Source organism: Anopheles stephensi, chromosome 3, assembly GCF_013141755.1.
Source record: "Anopheles stephensi strain Indian chromosome 3, UCI_ANSTEP_V1.0, whole genome shotgun sequence".
Taxonomy (NCBI): Eukaryota; Metazoa; Arthropoda; class Insecta; order Diptera; family Culicidae; genus Anopheles; species Anopheles stephensi.
Genome location: NC_050203.1, coordinates 62,790,294 through 62,811,477, shown reverse-complemented (window position 1 = coordinate 62,811,477; position 21,184 = coordinate 62,790,294). Strand labels below are relative to the sequence as shown.

Sequence of the window (21,184 nt, the reverse complement as noted above, 5' to 3'; positions counted from 1 at the left end):
TATTTTATCCATTTAATAAATGGCGTCTTCCTGTGTGCATAAGCTCCACCAGAAAGTCTAAGTTCAAACAGAGCAAACCGTCCATCAAATTCTACAACCCACTCGTTGACTTGTTTCATTCAAAGCTGCAAATCTAATTAAGAGTAGGTTCGAAAATTTGATTCAACGAAAACCATCATCAATCAACCTACGTTCCATTAAGCAGTCGTAGCATTAATTGTAATCGATCACCTAACCAAAATACGCCTTCCTTTTCTCAATATAATTTCATCGAAAGCGATTGTCCCTCATGCACGTGTCGTAATTTCATTCGTGTCACTTTTTATTACTGAAATACAGCACCTACAACACGCACAGGTTAAAATCAATTCCAATATCGAAGTTTTTGTCACACATTTGCTTAAAATAAAAACCACCCTCCTTTCGAGTGCACTGCTCGTTGCATTTTGCCATTGATACAGTAAATAAATTAGAGCACCTATCAACCTATAGCTTTGTTTTATCTCTGTGTGTGCTACTCCTGTACAAGTTTTTGCTCGGAAAAGGGGACGTTGGTGTGCGATTTGCTGTCACTGCTGCAGCTAGAGAAAGATTGCACGCCACGGTGCATCTCTCGATCCAGCGCAGTGCTTTGCTTAACAAATACAATTGTCGATAGAAATAAATTATCCACTGAATACGAGCACCAGCTCGATACGCAGCTTCGTTCGTAGGTAACTTACTTATACGCTTACTTAGCTAAACTAATCTGTGCTCACCGTAAGAAACCGATCGTGTTTGTGTTGTCGGCGTGCGCTTAAAACGAAAGGAATGTTGGTGCAACCGTAGCCCACCAGTATATCAGCGCACAGAATCAGTCTTAAGAGTAAACAAATTCTAAACCTGACAAACCTGTTGGAAGTCTTAAAACCAAATCTCAATGTTTTGCTCCCCCTTGGATTGCGAAGAGCCACTGCCAAACGTCCATCATCAACGTCGGTCCCATCTGCGGGCAACGCACCCCAGGTCCAAGCGTCCAGGGAGCGATTGTGCAAAGGATCACGGACCGTGTGGTACTAACCACCCGGCCGCCCGTTGTTGTCGCCAGGGCGGAAGATGGAAGTCACCAACGTTGGTTGTGACCACGCTCATTGTGGCCACCGTTTGCCGTCACTCAATTATCACCTTTATCTTCCTCGTGCTCGTGCTCTCTCTTCCTGCTTCTGTGTGCACGCAGATCGGTCGCTTTCCGGAACTGGTCCCCCGTGACCGTGCCCACCGGAAGCCCAACCGTGACGAAGCACCACCCTGCGGAGCGCGCTGGCGGTTAGCTTTACGACTCGAAGCGCATGCTGGCCCTTACCACCGTTTCTACCATTGTGTTATTTTTATTACTTCCCTGTTGCGCCACCAACGGTTCCACCCGCTCCGCCGACGCCGGCCGCTGGTGATGCTGGGCCGGTCCGGCCGCCGGCCTGTCATCGTCGTCGGTTTTATTTGCATTCATTAATTTTAAGCCCGCCTCGTTCATTTTTCTGCTTACATTTTTATCACCATGATTATGAGCCGCGGGCGCTCCAGTGGTTGCCCCGTAGGGCGGAGGTCGCTTGGTTTTCGGGCGGAAGTTGCGGATACCCGAGTTAGACTTTACCGGAAGCAACGTCACCAGGGTGGAGGGAAGGGGCGAGGGGGTGGTCGTGGCGACCGATAGTCTCCCGTGTGCCAGCGACATCGAGTTGAGCATCTCCTCGTAGCGGTTCGGATCGATTACTTCGACTTCCGCCTGGCCGACGACGGCCAGCTCGGACGATAGCTCGGACGATGTCTCCAGCATGACCGGGACGACATCGTCAATTTCATCGTTAATGACGGTCGGAATGACCCGTGCCATCGGCGTCGTTTCCGGGTACAGCTCCGTCGTACTGCTCACCCGCACACGCTGCTCCGTGACGGCACTTGGCCTGTACCCAACGGTCGAAGTCGATGGGATTTTCGTGACAGTTGGACGAGTTTTTTTGCGCTTTGGTCGCACGGAAGTAGTGGTGCGGGGTCTCGCCGTGCCCGTTCCACCCGTCCTGTTGACGGAGTTGCGATATTGGTTCTTAATCTTCGACAGTGACGAAAATGGTGGCATCTTGCTAGACACCTCCGGCTGAATGCCCAGCTTGGACGCGAGCGTATCGAAAATGTCGGACAGGTTTTGCAGATTGGTCGCGTTGGGCCGATTGCTCTTCAGGTCTTCGATGTTCTGCGGCGGAGTGCGAGGCAGAGCGGTCGTCCCATCCGGTTGCACATTCACCACCACCAGTGCCTGGAGCGTTTCGTTGAAAACCTTCTTGGTGGGCGGTTTTTCGGCCGTAGTACGACGAGTTCCGTTTACAAACTCCCATTTCGTGATGGGGAACAGCTCTGGCAGCGTGTTGGTAGTTGGTGGTGCCAGAGTGGTCGAGGGTGTGTACTTCAGCGTTTCCACTTCCACATAAGTCGCGGTCGGTGGCTTCGATTGTCCGGCGTGCGTGATATGCACCGGCGTGAGCGTTACTTCTGCCGAACTAGCAGTAATTTCTTCTGAGCTCGATGACATCGTTTCGGTGGTAGTGCTACTCATCAGCAAGTCTTCAGCAGAGTGAATCTCTTCACTCGAGCTCAACGTGGTGGATTGCATCGTTGTTGATAGCTGCTCCATGCCATCTTCGTTCAGCTCAGACACACCCATTGTGGTGGTGATTGCTGGTCCAGCGGTGGTTGTTACCTGCTCCGAGTCGTCCGGACTGTTACGAGACTCCAGGTCCATAGCGACGTCAACCAGCTCATCATCGTGCGTACCGTTCGTTCCGCCGTTTGACAGGACGGAATCGAGTCCCTCCGTCGGTCCGGAGTAGTAGCCGTACACCTCCGTTGAGGTTTCATCGGACGATTGACTCTCGCCGGAAGATCCACTCATAGGTGTCTGGAGAGTGACGGTGTCGAGCTTTTCCGTCGTCGTTATCGGCTCATCGTCTGGCGGGGAGGTTTGTTCCGGCTTTTTGGCAATCACGCCATCCCCCAGGTGCTCGAATTTCTGCTCGTCCAGCGTTAGGTTAAGCAACTGTTCGCTCGCATCCACGGCGGTCGGCGTAAGGTATTTGAAATCCGGTATCACCTCCTCGTGAATTTTGTCCACCGGCAACGGATACGGTCGGACGTCCGACACACCGAGCGGCTCAATACCGAGCGTGGACGAGCCGAAGCTTGGGTTGGTGTAGCTTTGGTAATAAATTTGTCCGTTGGGATTTTCCGTGTACGCCAGCACACTCTCGATGTCCGACGGACGGTTCCGGTAGAGAATTTCCTCGGCCAGCGAAACTTTCTTCAGGGCCGGTAGGCCCGTCCGCTGATCGGCTTTCACCTGCTGTTGCTGATTGGGATTGATTGGATGCCACGGTTGCTTATCGAGTATGGGCGCGCTGGTGAACAGATTTACGTCCAGCTTCGGTATGCTATCCGGTTCCAGTCCTCCAACACGTCGCCGATCCGACGCAAACTCCTCCGGGATGCTGTCGTTAATGATGGCCTGAAAAATGGTCTCCAAAAGTGTATCGTTTTTTATATCCCCATCAGTCTCGGACGGCAGCCCAATCACATCGACCACCACCGGGAGATGGTCCTCGGCGAACGACTCCTCCGGCAGTTCCTCCTCGTCCGAATCGTCTTCCTCGTCCCATGCACCAACCGATGCTGACCCCGACATTGATGATGGTTCGTTCGACGAGCCCTGCGATGCCAATACCTGATACCGAAGTGTTGTCAACCGGCTCGTTGTACTGGCGACCTGCGTAGGTATCTTGCCGCTCACAGCCGACGTGCTCCGGACAGCTAAACTTGGTGCCATTGTCGTAGTCGTCGTCGTCGTCGTCGTGGTGGATGTTGTCGTTGTGGTGGGCGACCTTGTTGTGGTTGTGGTAGTACGACCGACCATTCCGTTCGCAGTCGTCGACCGTCTTCCCGCACCGCTGCCACCCGTGCCGGACGATGGTTTGAGCGAAGTTGTTTTAATTTTCTTCGTCGTAGCACCGTGCTTATCCATTTTTTCAATCTTCGCCGTTGCCGTTTCATATTTTGACTTTCCACCGACCGGGTTCTGACCAAACCGACCGGCCGGACCTTGTCCACCGGTTGATGGTTTTTCATCAGTCCCCTTAATGCTTTCGGTCACCCTCGTCTTCTCGCTGCCCCGCACCGTTATCTGGGCCGGGCTAACTGCAAACGGTTTGAGCGTCGACGCTACGGCCGGCACTCTTCCGGCCGGATCCGTACTGCCGCCGCCGCCGCCGCCTCCCGCCCGCTTCTGCGTGATGTCGGCATCTGTTTTCGTTATCTCAAATGATCCTTGTATAACCGGTAAATTATCCATGTCAATGTCAGATTCCGCCTCGACGATGCCTTTACTCCCGTCGACAGACGTTCTGGACCCGGTCGGTGGGACCGGTGTGACGCGCGGTGTAAACTTGTGGATAGTTTTTTCGATTACTCCCGTCTTCTTCGTGACGTGACGCTGCTCCTGGTCCGAACCAGCTCCACCACCACCGGACGGTTTGACCACTGACGGAAATGGCTGCCGGCCATCAGGATAAAGCAAGTCATCGGCATGAGCGATAGTGCATGGAAAGCGTACCCGTGGTGCGAGCGTTCAACATCGCGTACGACCCGTCCGCACATCAGCCAGATGCCAGTGTGATGTGTACGATAGGTATGCAGGAAAGGGGAACGCAGAAGGAAGAAAGGAAAAACAAATCATCATCAGTGTTATCTAATCCAGTTTTGCGTAGCGGCAACACCGTACAACACCCGGCGCCAAAGTGCTTACCTCATTCCGGGTTAGAAGTGCCGTCTTCAGGACCTCCTGGTCGAGTAGCCGCTTAATCTCGATACTGTCCGGATCGATGCGTATGTTCTTGAACGCCGAGTTTGGGTTGAGAACCTCACTCAGAAAGGCTGTCCTGATGTGCTCCTCCACATTATTGATAGTGCTGACGGTGTCCAATGTGGTGGATGATGACCATTTGTTTTTACCCGGCACCGTACAGAACCGCGTTAACCAACATTTGGGGGAGAAACAACACAAAAAATGGTTGTTTGTGGTAAGTTATGTGTGCACGTTACAATTTTTTAATTAATGTGTAGGTTGTGAAATTTTTAACATTTGAACTTTCTACCTAAATGTATTTGCATACTCACATCTTTATCTTCCGCATGTCCAGAAAGACTCTGAAGCTCAGCGCTATTGTAGGGCCATCACCAAAGTTCATAATTTCCGTGCGGGAAACGGTGAGACCGCTACGTTCGAGCGACGTTTCGATCAGCTTTTCATAGAACGCTGTCTTCTGTCGGTACACCGGTGTGCTGTTTGTTCGTAAACCGGTCGTGTAGATATCTCCTCGAGCAACTCGAAACGTACAATCGAATGCCAGAATTGCTATAATAATAAAAAAGAACATTTAATAACTTAAGGCCTCAGTCTAAAACACAATTGTGGAAACTTTCGTTAAGCTCAGCAAATAGTTGTGATAAAAAAAGTTTGTATAATTATGCTTCACGCAGCAGAAAACAGAAGGAAATAACCGACAACCCAAACACACCAAACAAGCTCACTTCAAACAACCGTTGCGACAACACGACAGGCAAAGGCCATCGTTAACCACACGCTCTATGCTTTGCAACAGTAGTGTTGTACTCTTGTACTCTATGCTGTGCAAACAGTTCAAATACACCGGGACACACCTCTTTTTTAATCATGATTCGTTGTGGTTTTTTGATTGAAGATTGATGAGCTTAATACGATAGTTCCGCACATCATCCGGTGCCAGCTAACCTTTGACACTCACACACACACACAAAGCACGGAAAGATGAGCAACAGCGGCACAAAAACGGCACATCTATTGATCAGCTGACTTTAATTAAGCTCCAGTGCAAAGTTTGTTTTTGGTGACCCGAACCAACGGTGGTCGGTGGAAAACTGTTGAATTATGGTACGGACGGCACATAATACCGACCAGAAAAAAAGTCATTCCGATGGTCACTCGATAGAATGTCAAACGTGTGTGCGAAAACTCGTGTGTGTGTGTGGGTTGGCACACACAAAAAAAATAACGAATCTGACCATTTGTTCACAACAGGACTATCATTAAATCCACAACAAAGAGACCTTTCCGGGGCGGGTAGGAAGGATATGAGCTTCATAGTCGCCGTGATGATGATGATGATGATGATGCTAGGACACAAGCATAGATAAACCCGACACAGACACACAAAAAACCCCCTAGACCACTCACTCGTTTCGCGAACTGCCACACCGCGTACGGTACAGCGTCCGGTTCCGATGTACCGTGCACCGGGTTCATGGATGGGTTGGCTATCTTTTCGCTGCCGGAAGAAGTGGTATTAAATCAGTTGATGCATCAAGTCCAGGATGACATAATGAATGCCGTGAGTAGTTTTGCAACTTGTCCAACCGTATAGAGAGCACACGGTGTGTTTGTGTTTGAGCGTGTGTGCATACAAGCATGGACCGGTTGCCGCTTGGTTGCGCTGTGGCAGCTCAAGTATCGTACCTTCGGTGTTGTGTGTTATGGGGGGCAAAAAAAAAGCTCGGAACCATGTCAAGAGGACACACGATGGAGACGCCAGGTGTTTCACGGTTTGCCTGTCACCGAACGAGCTCTAATGTCATCCATTATTTTAGTGCATTTTTGCTGCGCTGCTAAAGCGTTAAAAGTCTGGTCACGGTTGGGACAAAAATCTTTATCGCGTCACACAATAGAAACCGGTGAAGCTTATCAAGCTGTGGCGGTTGAATATTTTAAAACTTTCACATCATCACCTATCTTCAGTGCGATTCAGTCATTTAATTTTTTTCTCAATCTAGTATGTTTTTTTAAGGATAAAAATATTTAAAAAAAATTAACGTTCAGCCACCTATAGCTTCAAAGACTACTTACTCTCACTGAGATCTGCCTTGAACGTGCTGAAGTAGAATGCTAAACCGGCCACACAAAGTACCGCCAGCACCACAATGAACGCCGCGGACATCAGCAGTATCGAGAAGGATTTGATGTTTTTCTGCTTCTTCGCGTACAGTGAGGATGACAGGTTGCGACTGTCACGCCATAGGCCCCAGGAGGTGTAACCATAGTGACTGCTCAGGCTCACGTCCGTCGGGTAGGAGTATTTGCTCATGTGCGTGTACGGTCCAACCAGCGTCGATCGGCGTCCAAGCGTATTCTGGTAGGATGCATACTCGTTGGCCTGTTTGGAATAGAAAATTTTTAATTGGAATTTCATTAGTACCACGTGCTTGAGATATTGGAAAAAATTCACAGGAACATAAATTCAATCCTGGTCAATGAGCAATATAGATTCGAAGAAATTTTCATAAAAGTGTATCTATACGATTTACCAATTTTTCCGATTTTATGTTAATTTTCCATGATGCTTGTTTAAATCAGTTAATTCAACCACTTCCTGGGTACCAGGATGAAAAGCTTTTATCGCTTCAGATTCAATTCAAATCCCTGCCATAATCCATTCCAATCATTTTATGTGTTATCAAATAAAACTGTTATAAATAATCAGTCACACCTCCAGCGATTTGTTATTGTTTTCTTGTTCCTATGATTCGAACAGATTATGAAACGTTATCCGTTCTCCTATCGGGTGTATTTGATGTTTCACTTTACCCTCCCGGCGCTAATCCACCGCACGGAGATGAACTCATAAACGATCAGCATAAGACATGCTACTATGATGCACTTAACACTTGTACACATTAACACTACCAACCTTTCCATCCCTATTCTGCCTTCGCACACACAGGCACCCACCCACAGTACGAACGGGATAGAAAAGCACAAATCAAACACCAATCGATAGGAATAGTTGTGTGCAACGGCTTCCGTGTTCCGGTTTCGAAGCTCTGCTCTGTGGATCATCAAACCGACAGGAAATCGAAGAATACCGACGTTGGGTAATCCGTTGAGGGATCAAATAAATCCCATCAATTACGAGAGCATTGCGGTTTACCACACACACACTCACCAACCACCACTACCGTCAGCAAGCGTGCCAGTGTATTTTTTCTTTTTTTTCATTTCAGTATTCTACTATCTTTGGTGTAAGGGCAATCTAACATGAAAAAATGAGGCAGAAAAACAGCAACACGAAATGAACATTCACCAGGCACATGCGAAAATGGATGCCATTCCGGCGAATGTTCGACTGAACGATCGAAGTGTTTGCGCAGAGTATGTGTGGCGCGTATGTATGTGTGTGTTTTATGTAAGTGATGTTTTTTCTATTTCGTGGGATGTGCAGCCGCCTTGGCACCATAAATACCGATCGGTGGTTTATTTGTTCCCTGCTCGTCGTCGTCATCGTTCCCGGCGGCGGGCACGGATGGCTGCCGGACGGAGGGGCGAAAAGCTCACCTAAATGCCAAACGAAGCCAAACGGTAGGAATGGCACACTCGTTCGCGTGTGATTTTCCTTCAGGGCTGACAGCGAACACTTCGGAAGCGTTCAATCAAGGGACCTGGACCTGGCTGTGAAGATGCGACCGGAAGGAATGTGCATGCATTTCCATAACATGCCATCCACATGCGCGCAGTATCGCTACTCGCTCGTGTCTGTGTGTGTGCATGTGTTGGCTGGGTTGGCTTGGCCGTGTCGAGCCGGCAAATGGCCATGATTGAAATTCTATCCCAAACATCCACCAAAGACAGACACCCGTTGCACGGGTACGCCACGAAGCACATGAGAAATGTCCATCACGAATCGTCGAATGAAAAAGTCCCTTCCACGCGAGCGTTGTATTTTTGAATGAGGTGGTTTCGCCATGATACCGGCACTACCGTGGCTGCAATTTGGGCAATAGCTTTTCTATTAGATTGATGAAGTACCAGACAGACCCGGCGATCGATAAGGGATATCGGCAGCAACAACAACAGTATTGAACAAAACTGGTAAAAAAAAGAACCGTAACCGACATCCCCGGAGGGCGACAACGAATCAAATCGTCTAACCCAAATTATGGCAACAGGGCCGGAGCCCTGTGTGGTAAGGGCCAGTGCAAAAGTGCAAATGCAATCTATTTTGCCTACGCGCGGTAGGACGATTTGAACGACCCTGCGGCATGGTTTTGCATTTCAACTGTGGTATTATACGAAGAACATGTTGCTGCAAGTGAGAAATTTAAAAAAAATCTTGACGTGTATGAGAATGAGGTAGACCTAACCAATTTCGTCGTTGTTACGTATTCTAAGGGGCTTTAACTTGAAAGCAGTTGTGTTGAGAAAAGTGATCAGTTTTTCTTTCTTGCACATAATTCAGCAACTCTATATTTTCGAAAGAATATTCTTTCAAAAATCACATTTTAGTGCTTTAAGCCACATTTCAGCGAATAACATTAAATATGCTCCCAAGAATAAGGTAATATTAACTGTTTAAAAATAATATTTAAAATTTATTTAAACAAACAGAAGATATTTAAGCAAAGGCTACAATGTATTCCATTTAATTTCAAACTGATTTGGTTTTGTTGAACCATTTACAGTCAAAGAGAGAAAAATTATTCAAAAATGTGGAGCAAGTGTTGACAATATTTCAACCAGCGTTACTGAATCATTGAGTAAGAAAAAAAACTTAAAGCGAGTAAAACAATTTGTTCAAGTATCACTTGTTGCGGGAGTAAGTCATCAAAGAGAGAATAAAACATTTTGCGATACAAAAAAAAACAAACTTACCAAGTTTTAAAGCCCAAGGAAAGAATATCCCAAACAAAACAGAATTGCTTAAAAATATTTCTCTCTCTCTCTCTCTCTCTCTTTCTCTCTCTCTCTTCTTGGCTTAACGACCTCTTAGGTAATGCGTGCCATTCATGGTTTACTAGACTTAATAATATTGCGTAGTTGGATAGTCATCCCTCACGGCCCAGGTGAGATTTGAACCCCACTCCTGCCGTACGAAGACCGGCTACGTTGTCGTTGACTTAGATAAGTTTGCTACAAAAAAAATAGTGAAATAACTACAACCTATCCATCTCTCTGTTATCAATAAGAACATCTCTCTGATATGCACATTATTTAGCAATTTGCATTTATTTATTCATGTTTGTTGACTTTGGTGACCTTTTTTCTTGCAAAAAGCCTGGTATAAACAATTATTTTAGGCTTAACAATCCATAACATTTTCATCTAATTCTAATAACTTAAAACAAAAATCTTTTTTCTAAACAGAACATCTGTCCACGTACCTTTATTTGTGCAATACTTCGACCAGCAAAATCAACGCAATATAGCATTTAAATAAACAAACGTTGTGTACTCATAGCAACTTTTTTTTCCCCAAACCCCAAAATTAATGCTCTCGGCGTTGTTCCTAGTTTCAACGCAACGATTTCAACACTCACCGTGCTTCAAACCCTTCGGGCCAGCACCGCAGCACCAAGCGAACCGTTGAAATTAACCCCGAAGGCATAAGTTGCAGTAAACACATTAGTCGCCAGATAATGCAATCGTACCGATGCGGTGCATCTAACAACCACCAGCAGGAAGCTCGGTGCTCGGTCCGTTCGATTTTAACCGGAACCTGTCGGCTGAAGGTTCAAACCTGCCTTTGCCGAGTCGTATTCATCCAGTCGTAACCAAAACAATAAACAGATCCTATGCGACACCACAGCAAGATAACCCATTTGCAACGATAGCAGGTGTTATCAAATTCACACACACACACCTACCGTTTGCTTCTATAGGGTAGTTTTAAAACGAAGGAAAAAAGCGTTCCGTAACATTTCTATTAGGTTTTAGCCAGTATGAAGTTTGTTTTAAAAAAAATCAAAACCCTACCGAACGCATTGAAGAATGATTTCAAACGTCTGCCACAACCGCGCCTCAATCTGCCTAAATCAATAAAGGAGGAGTAATCCTCGCCGGTTTTGCTGTTCACGTCATCACCACGGACAGCAGGTGATAACCTTTTGTGCCATCGCCATTGACTGAGGTTTGCTTCGGCTGCCGGCCCTTAATGCCATCCGGCCCATACCATCCCAGACGGTTGTTTGCCAGTTTCGCTCACCTAACCAGCCGCCCGGACTCTCGTGCACTCTGTCCAAATGATGCACACTTGTTTGGACGCCGGCCATTCGGTATTGTCCGATCGAAGATAAATACGTGCGAATGTGCATATTTCTCTACCACTTCGTTGCGTGTATGGTGTTGTGCTTCCATGCACGTACCACCCCATTCCTTCCCTATGTGGATCAAGCCCTCGGTGTGGTTCAGGGTGGATTTTTTCCTCCTACCAGAATGTTCGCTCTGCATCATTCGCATCATTCGCAGCATCAGCATCGCACACACTATTGCCCAAATGCGGTTGAAGTCCGAAGCTGGCGTATGAGCACGATAAATTACACTTAATCCCAAACATAACGCATATTTGCTACGCGCGATTATGACCAAATTGGATATGTACTATTCGAAGGATTAAATAATTCAAACAACAATCAGTTTTGAGGGCCTTTCTTCGCATTTACTAGTTATTGAAAATTATTTTATTATTGATTTAAAAAAACACACATTATACACATTTGAAGCATTTATTTAGCTTAAATTAAAATATGTCTCCAACTTGTGTTTAAATACCAAACAACAGCACCCTTCCTGATTTGCAAACCATTCGAACTGGGCTGTGTGTATGTCTCTCCACCTTGCGATCGATTGTTTGTTTTATTGTGCCTCAATTTCGGTTCGCAGCGCCACGTCAACCGTCGTATCTTGCCCGACCGATGCCGTATTTTATTCCTTTTATTTCAATAAAATAAAAGGAAAAATCACCCCCGAGAACGATTAAAAAATTCAACAGTAAAATGCTTTATTGGATATAATGCTGCAATCATTCGTCGCGCATGACTCGAATACGAAAATGGCTCCCCGAAGAGTTTTGGCTTGTTGTGTGTGGCGACGGGATCCGATGTACCGGGCAAGAGCCAACACCATTTGCGAACCGTTCGATGTTTCGCCGAAGGATGAGCGGCGGACATGGTGTGTCCCGGAAAATGGGAGACGAAGATACAGATAAAAAAACATACTCCCTCACTGTCTCTCTCTCTCTCTCGCTTCCCAATCCCCTGCTACCTCCACTAACCTTAAGCCGTTATGCGCTAGACCAAACGGGCGCACGTACCGGATAACCGCCGCGGTGCCGATCTGTGGCAGACAGGTGCCAGTGGGCAGTGGGTGGGCAGTGAAATATTGACCAGTGAGCGGCCCCGGAATTCGTGGACACGATTCGGCTCTGGCAATTGGCCAACCGGTACGACATCATTATGGAAACGTTTCGATTGTGGGTGATTTTGCTCTGTACCGCTCTGCGTGAACGTAAAACAGTGCACACCCCGAACCACCGATCCCTTTTCCGAGATGGTTCATTGGATAATGGTTCGTTTTACTTTTTACTGTTGAAAGTTTTGGTTGAGTGTTTTTTTTGTAACTTTGGCGTTTTTTGTGTTGTGGGCCACCAACAATGGACAAAGCGTTTTTGCAAATAGATACGCTGATAAACACGATACACGGAACAGCTCTATGCGCTAGGGAATAAAACACGATACATTCTTTATGGTGCATCCAATGCTGGCTTTACGTATGTTGCCTTTGTATTGATGCGTACTTTTTTTTACGATGAATACACTGCAACAAAATTAACTTATTAGCTTTTCGGATAAGCTGCTGCGTTTGGGGGAAAACATGGGGGTGAGAAATGAAAATGCAGAGAAAGCTCTTTGCATAATATATTACGTACCTCACGTGCATCTATCGTGTGATTTTTTTTTTTTTTTGGAAATGAAAGTGGCGTAAAGCAAATCACGATTAATGGAAGTGAAGCTTACTCACATACATTGCAATTATTTGTTTTTTTTTATGTACTGTCATAAAGCACCTGGTTGCAGAGTAAACCAAGATGTAAGCACGATAGGACTGCTATCAAATCACATCCGAAACGTTTCAGAATACAGATAATAGTCTCAAGATTATCTCTCTCTCTTCCTTTCTTATCTAGGCCTAACGACCCTTGAAGGGCATGCCTGCCATTTCTGGCTTATTAGACTTGATGATACCACGTAGTTAGATAGTCAGTCCTCACTACGGAGGAACAGTTCGCATGGGATTTGAACCCCGGTCCAGTTATATTAAGACTGGAGCCGTTGCCGCCTTGCCCCATCTCAGATTCTCAAGATATTAATGCTGAAAAAAACGGGAAAAAGAATTTTAAAAACCCACTGCATAGTCCAATATGGTCATTTCAATACGCTTAAACGTCACATTAACCAAAACTTTATACCAATTCTATAACAGAAATTTATCAAAAACTAGCATTCGAGCAATGATTTTATTCCTTTTGAGGATTTAATGATCTTTATCCTGCCAATCAAGTAGTTTCTTACCTTCTAGCGAGATCTTCTTTTCAGCTAATCTCCAATAGAAACGTTGGAGTTTAAAGAAAACAAAATCATTCATCTGATCAGTTCTCTTGAAACACATATATAAAGTTTCTTATAAAGATTTCACAGTACACAACGCGTTTTATTATAAATCATGCACTTATAAGACATTTAAATTCTGGGTGAAACTATGATTGCGAAACTTCGACAAACAGAATTATTTTCATTGACATATAGATCAGCTTAGAACAATATATAATATCTCGGCTCCACTATATGATTCGAATTCGAAAATGAAATTGAACAAAATCTCATGCTTTAAATTTTCTTCTTTTTAACATTTTTAACCTCTCCATTTGCGTACTAAAAAAAACTTCGAGCTTCATTTTCCTACCATTCCGCAACCGAAGCTCATGCCGCACACATTCAAATGCACCGGAAACAACTAAAAAGTGTACTAATTTTCAATTTCCAGCATGTTGCTTACCCGTGCGCCGTGCATTCCTTGGGCCCGATCTTGACCACCGTTATCACCAATGGTAACCAGATAAGGCAAACGAACCGTACCCGCCCTGGCTTTCCGACAGTATAAATTCTTACCAAAGTTTAATTGAATTTTTCTGCTTACCAACACCACCACTACCACGTTCGGCATGCCGCAAACGCAGCACCACCCCGGTGTCGGTTCAGTTCCGTAAATTTCTACCAACCGGCGGACACTCGCACAAAAGATTGTGCGGAGTTCGGAATCGGATTCATAACCGTTTGTCGACCGGGAACGAGTGGGCTTATTTATAGATTAAAAGTTAGCGGTAAAGGTGGTGGTGGTGGTCGGCATGCCTAAAGTAGCATTAATTTCTATCTGTCAGAATTCATTTTCTTCACCCCGGCACACTGAGCCGGGGGGGGGGGGGGTGGAACGTTACACCGTTGGTAATGCTTGAACGTGTTACGTTAAGGCTAGAAGAACGTTAGCCGAAAAGAAAAGAAAAAGGAAACACAAATATTCACGCCAACAGTTAGTGTATATGCCAAGCAGAGGCAGAAAATTGTTCAACCGATACTGATTGGAAGAATCTTCAAGTTTACCGCAGCTTTGCTTTGCCTTCTGCAAACGGTAGTCACCAATTAAGCTGCAATGAACCAGCTAGTTTAAAGATAGGGACATAAAAGAAAAAAGTAAATTAAAGCGTAAATCTCAGAGAAAAAGAAACTCATAAGAACATTGAAGCCAAACTGTGCTACAAAAGGATACATAACGGGCAAAAAGATTGCAATGAACATATCTTTAATTTACAGCAGCAATAAATTTAAAAGAAGAAAGTAATTTGAAAATTTAAAAGAACCTCTCCCCAAGCAGGTGTATGATTAGAGCAAACTGTTAACGAACAAAGAACAAACGGACAAGACACTGTGGCAATTGTTCTTCATTACCATAATTCCATCAACACGATCATAAATGGACCCGGAGATGTGAAAATTTCATCCTTTACCGGCCATCCAAACCCACCACAGGCCGCTGCCAATCTCTTTCTGCCGGTTTCTACCATTCTATCTAAATTGCATGATGGGAGCCATCTAATTCGTTGTTCTTGTGGATAATTATTTCATCGTAAACAAAACAAAGAACGGGGTAAAAAAATCCAGCCTACACCGGGAACGCTAAAACATCGTTTTCCCTTAGTGGAAACCAAGAATGCCTGCCATCTCTCTCTATGTGTGTGTGTGTGTGAGTGTCGGTTTTTTCCAATTCATACCTGTCCCTTCAACGGGAAAACTTGCTCGGGACCGAATTGACCCCTCGCAACGACGTTGATGCACGCGGATGCTTCATCTTTTTATCGATGCTAATGAGACCGGGAAGTTGCGGAAAAGAATCAAAAGGATTGTTGCTTCTTCTGCCTGCGCATTTCCGCAGCCCTGACGATGGTGGGATGCACACCCAGCGACGAGTGAGCTGACGAGACCCTACCCGGTTTTGTGTTGTGCTTCTCTTTAGACTCGTTTCTTTTTTTCATTCGCTTACTTGCTTGCTACCCCATTCATCTACAACACCACCAACGGGCACGACGAAACCCCGTTGCCCCGTTATGGTAATGAGGGAGCAGCGCAAAGGTTGCACAGGTGCAAAGCACCTTCCGAAGTGCCGACCTATTTCAAACGCATTTTAATATTGCTCTCTTGACGCCCCGGTGTAGCGGTAAAAACGATGGCCAACTTTAGCTACGAGGGGGGCTGGCCGGGGCGCCCCGGATGGATAGAGTAGGAAAGAAACAATAAAAGGTCCGCGAAGCTCAAAAGCTACAATGCTACAAGGGTTTTATGGGAAGGAATAAAAATTAGAGCGTAACCGCCTCTGCGGTGTGGGCACGCTCGCTGGTGGGACCAATTTTGAGCCCCATTTATGTTACGCAGACAATGAACATTAGCGACAAATGTCGAGCGGAGCAAAACAATCAAACCAAGCACCGGGAACCGGGAAGGTTTTTGTACTAGGTTGCACCAGTCGGCATCAGCCTGACTGCCTCTACCGACAATGGCACACGGTGACAATTGCCGCGATTTGATTAATGACTCCGTATTAGGTAAACAAAAGGATCACTAAAGTTGTTCATTATCTGACCCTTCTTTTTGTTCGTTAATATGTCATAAAACCTACAGTCCAAAGAAACATTCAACTCGGGGTGTCTGATTTAACTTACCGTGCTTTAGAGACACCATTTACCTATCAGTATCTCGCGGTTGTTAACTATCCTCCATTACAATCGATAAACGTCATTATCAGATAATTGTCAATGGTATGAAAAATGAATGCACTGTTCTAGTTCCATTATGTGAATGAACAGAGGTAAAAGAGAGAAGCCCACACGCACTCTCGCACCACAAAGAACCAATTACTAAACTTATTACCGTCCGTTACCGTACATCCAAAAACTTGCACAAACTTGTCCTGCCCATTCTTTTCCGTGTGTCCTCAAAAAAACTGTTTCGTTAAGCGCCTAGATAAAAATTACGCCCTGACGGATGATTCGACTGTTCTAATTATAATTTCGATAACTGTCCATAATGCGGTCAACGCGAGCGATTGTGCTTGATGTTGCCGCCACCGTTCGGGCCTACGGGAAAATTTTTCCGGTGAAAAAAAAACACCCTCCCAACGGGCTTTTTCCATGCGCCCACCCGAACCAAAGCGATGGGCAGCACGCTATTCGAGTCACGGCCAAATTAGCACCCACCGCTGATCCGGAGTACCTCGGGAGTGTATACAAAAGCGTTCATAATAATAATGCGATCCAATTTCTGATTCACGCTCAATTTTGTGGTCACTTTCCACACTGAGCGACCATGGTCAGCACTCGCCGGTGTAGCTTCATGATGATGGTGTATCGGTGTGTTTGGATTGGGTCGAGCTTTTGGTAAGAAAACCCCGAATTGAGCACTGCCCAATCGGGGACCATCCGGTAAGGTGTCTGTAATAAGATTAAAAATTAAATGCAATGTTTTTCGCTCCTCCCAAAAAAAAACCTTCCCCGCTGAAGAAGCTTAACATCGTTCTATATTTTTGGTTCCATTCCCGTTTGTCCGTTGCCCCCCGTTATGGTATTAAGCGGAATGTCTAAAGGGCTAAAGGTAGTCAAATGGGTACAGTTTTGGGAGGTGGGGCGGGAAAAGCACGATCGGTGGCGAGAAGCGTCATCAGTTTGCAGAGCAAAAAGAGAGTAACCAACACTGGCGAAAGATGGCAAAGAATGCGAAGCTTCACGCTCGGCCGGGAATGCTGCTTTTATTTTCGCAACGGGCAGCACGGCGCTTGAGAAAACGAGCCAAAAGCATGCGATGCAACGGGCCAACGGGCCCGTAGAATTTTTCGTGATGACGAAGCCGACCGACCAGATCGGAGGGAATTCACAGTTAGCGAATTGTTGTGCAACTCGCGTTCTCTTACCACCACTTCATGTGCACTTACACTTATACACACAAACGCGCGCGAGGCGCGGCAGAGTCAGCCGAGAAATCATTAACATCAAATTATTGTTGAATAAACATTTTGACCTACATATTCGGTTCCCGATGATCCCGCCGAGCCTTCCCTGGTTCGGTTGTATTTTTTTTTGGTTTTATTTATTTCTTTACGTTTTTGCGTTCCTTCCCATTCCTCTGCGCCATACTTCATACCAGAGTCGTGTGGAAAATCTACCATCCATCCGGCCAAATGATGACGAGCGGAGAGAGGTTTTTGGGCTGATCCAGGGCCTCACGACACCGAAATCTTGATGAGCGAACGAGAGGGCTGAGAGTGGAGTTGGGCGGAAAGTTGCGCAAATCGAAACGACCCAAACTCGTAGATCAGGAGCAGGCCAGCACTGTTTAAGTCCCGTTAACCCCGGTAATGAATTGTAGACATTTATCGTCCCATTTGCGATTGTTGCTTCGAGCAGGCAGCGTATTGACCGCGGAAGTGCTTGTTAGCGGAGGCACTGATTTCCATTCATGGTTTGATTGGCAGACTTCAGTTTTTGCCAGTTTTCCCAGCAGTGGATTTTATTTTTTTGTTAACGCAAAACGTGGATTACTTTTTTTGTTGTTGCTTCTTTGCCCCAATCAAATTTATCTCAACTTTAAGTCTGCTCCTTGGGAATTGATTAATGAGTTCGTTTTTTTACAATTCATAATATATTTTACCGGTTAATATTATATTATATTATTTATTTAAAAAGCTCAAAAGGTCATACATAAGCTTTTAAATGTATTGCTAATGATAAATCAAACCAAATTAAAAAGTAAATAGTTTGTGTAAAATTTCAACGAAAAAATGCATGCTCCAGTTAAAGATTTTTTTTTTATTCATAAAGAACGGCCTGGCCGTATTGCTAGTTGAAGATTATAAACAATTTAAAAAAACACACTATACAAATCCCATCCCAGTAGAGAAGGCCATCAGGGCCTTGATGGAATACGAGTGCAAGCGACATAATGGTAGGAGACCTGACGATTCTGGGAACATTCTAATGTGTGTGACCTGAGCTGATCCATTGCCGTGTGGATGAAGAATGAGCTGCTGTTCATTTTCATTAGTGAATGTTGGAAGTGCAAAGCTTTGTGATAGGAAACACCCAAGAATTATTCTGCTAACATTTAGTATTTGAATTCATGCAAGGATACATGTTAATGTACAGATAAAGTCTACTATGTGCAATTTGGTTACGTACCGACCGATGATTCTGAGATGCTCTTCTTGAATCCAGCGAAAAGAGGTTCTAAGGAAACAGCTAAAAAGAGCAGCAAACAGGAAGGCAGGAGAGATTTTCCGAGAGAGATATCCATATTTTATTTTTGATACAATAAGAAACACTATTTCATGGCGGTTAGGCGGCAAATGTGACAGCGGCGCAAGTTTTCACCCTGTAGGAACGGAGTTCAAAACTCATCTGGGCCATCTTGCCATTCTCCCATAGTGGATACTGGCTATAAAAAATGCGGTATCAAAAAGTCTAATAAGCCAGAAATGGGAAGCATGACCATAATGAAATGGGAAGAGACCGTCAGGCTAGGAAAGAAGATTAGAGATCACATAACCCAGCAAAGCGGAAAATGTTACATTTAGTGCGTCAGTAAGGTGATAAGTAAGATAGTATAAATCATCCCATATCTTTTAAAATACACAGATTCGGCATTGGGATGACCAAAAAATCTATGGGTTAATTTATACGGGATCTAATTCCTGATGGACTAAACATTATAGCCATTTCTTTTCTAGATTAGCTAGCGGACAATTTCACTATAACAAAATTTAGTCGATGACCAAGTTTTATACGACTTTTGATACAATCATTCAAGGGTTGATGTTAACGATCATATGAGAAAAAAGCGAATTAAAAAGCAGAATATTGTGCATGAAGTCTTATGAATCATTTAACGTGTTAGGTGTCCAAATCGATATAAAAAAATTTCATAAGCACAACGAGCCATTTTTTATTAAAAAATAACGGCCTATTCGTATAACTAAACTACTCCAAATGGATCCATTTTAAAAAGAAATGAAGTAAAAAAATCAATACAATTTTTTTAACAATTAAAATGTTATGGAAAACGGTTAAATATTTATTATTAAACAAGCATCGAAATTGTTTTGGATTGCAATCCAAATGCAATTAATCTACAATCCATCAAAGCCCCAACATTAAACTAGCAAGTTTGTTTTCCACTTTCCGTGTAACGTATGAAACTTTAATAGGCCAGATGCCCAATATTCCCCAACGGGTTCGAAGCGCGAAAACGCCCTTCCAAACATCCTAATGACACCGCAACCCGGACATATCACTGATTTCGTGAAGCAGCACCATAACTCAACATTAATTGTACCGTTGATACACGCTGCACACGCTGTCCTATATCGGACGAAATGTCCGGGGCCCGGTGCCACGGCTAATCAATATAATCGTTTACCCGTCACAATGCGCCCGGACACCGGTGGGACACCAATTAGACACTACGCTCGCACTATTCAATCATTTTCGAGTCATTTGTACAAACAGATAATTATCGTATAACCGACAAACTATCGAAACCGTAAGCGAATCATCGATCTCGAAAGTCCGACACACGTATCGCCTTGTGCGGTGCGGCAAGTGTTCCCATTATTTGCCACTCGGGCCAACTCTCCCTCACCGACACCCGGAATCTGGTGGCGCAGGTAGATTAAGCTGTCAATCTATTATAATTGCGATAACATCTACACTAAATTAGGAATCCCTCCAGTGTGCAGGGGACAGGGTGCACTACCGATCAACCCCCGCATTACCCCATGGGTGATTCGTTGTTGAATTTGGGAGGCCTGCCGAAAATCAGGTCACTCCCGAAGCGAAGTTCGATGTCACCGGAATGCCGACGGACGGTCTTCCAAATTTATTGATCCTTGCACACTGTATCACTCCGGTTGACATAGAAATATGTTCGTGCTCGAGTTTTGGAATGCGGCTCGAAAAAGCAGCACGGGGTTTTTGCATGGGTTTCAAGCTCCCAGTGAACAAATTGTCGATGATCGATCCAGTCCATTTACATGTGTTTGTTTTTGGATTGCAGGTAACATAACAAAATGCAACTTTTCAACGTTAGCAGCATCCAGCAAAAACGTCCCTCCGTACAGACTGGGACACGCTGCAATCATAACATCGGGTGGAAGAAATAATCTATCACCGGAACGCTTTGCATGTTGCATGCGCCCATGGAAACCAATGCATCCTTCCCATGTCCCAGCGATATAACGACTAGAAAACCAATGCATCCTTCCCATGTCCCAGCGATATTTCGGCTGGCTAACTTCACACACACACACGCGGAGCACCCCCACCAACAGGCACACTTGCACTCCATCGACCGTAGAGCAGATGGAGCAGAGCGCGAGAGCACTATCGAGGCACGCTTTTATGGAAATCTATCGAACCAGAATAATGGAATAATAATGTTAACATTGATTTTCAGCCAAATGTGTGATGATGCATCGACAGGTTTCGCGTGCCAGTGTGGAAGGGCGCACGGTGCGGATAAATATTATTCGATCATGACACTGGACTCACAACTCGATGATCAATTGAAAGCGCTTTCACGGATATCGTTTAACATCGGTTCACGCATCGAACGTATCCATTTCGGAAACCGAGGCACAAAAAGCTTCGACGGTTTGCCCGGCACCAGGGACGGAACGCCCATTTGAGCTGTGTCTGGTTCGTGGAAT

At 45.2% G+C, this 21,184-nt stretch overlaps 1 protein-coding gene across 5 annotated transcripts in view; it reads right to left on the bottom strand.

Moving 5' to 3' along the window:
• Nucleotides 1-296: 296 nt before the first annotated feature.
• LOC118514466 (mucin-5AC) overlaps nucleotides 297-21,184 on the bottom strand; it is a 43,525-nt gene continuing 22,637 nt past the window's right edge. For all 5 annotated transcript variants that reach the window (XM_036061391.1, XM_036061390.1, XM_036061388.1 and 2 more), the window contains 4 exons: nucleotides 6,959-7,265; nucleotides 5,197-5,434; nucleotides 4,826-4,988; nucleotides 297-4,573 (listed from right to left, as the gene is read on the bottom strand). In XM_036061391.1, the coding sequence (XP_035917284.1) occupies nucleotides 1,313-4,573; nucleotides 4,826-4,988; nucleotides 5,197-5,434; nucleotides 6,959-7,265 (3,969 nt within the window). In that variant the 3' untranslated portion in view covers nucleotides 297-1,312. The remainder of the gene's footprint in view (nucleotides 4,574-4,825; nucleotides 4,989-5,196; nucleotides 5,435-6,958; nucleotides 7,266-21,184) is intronic.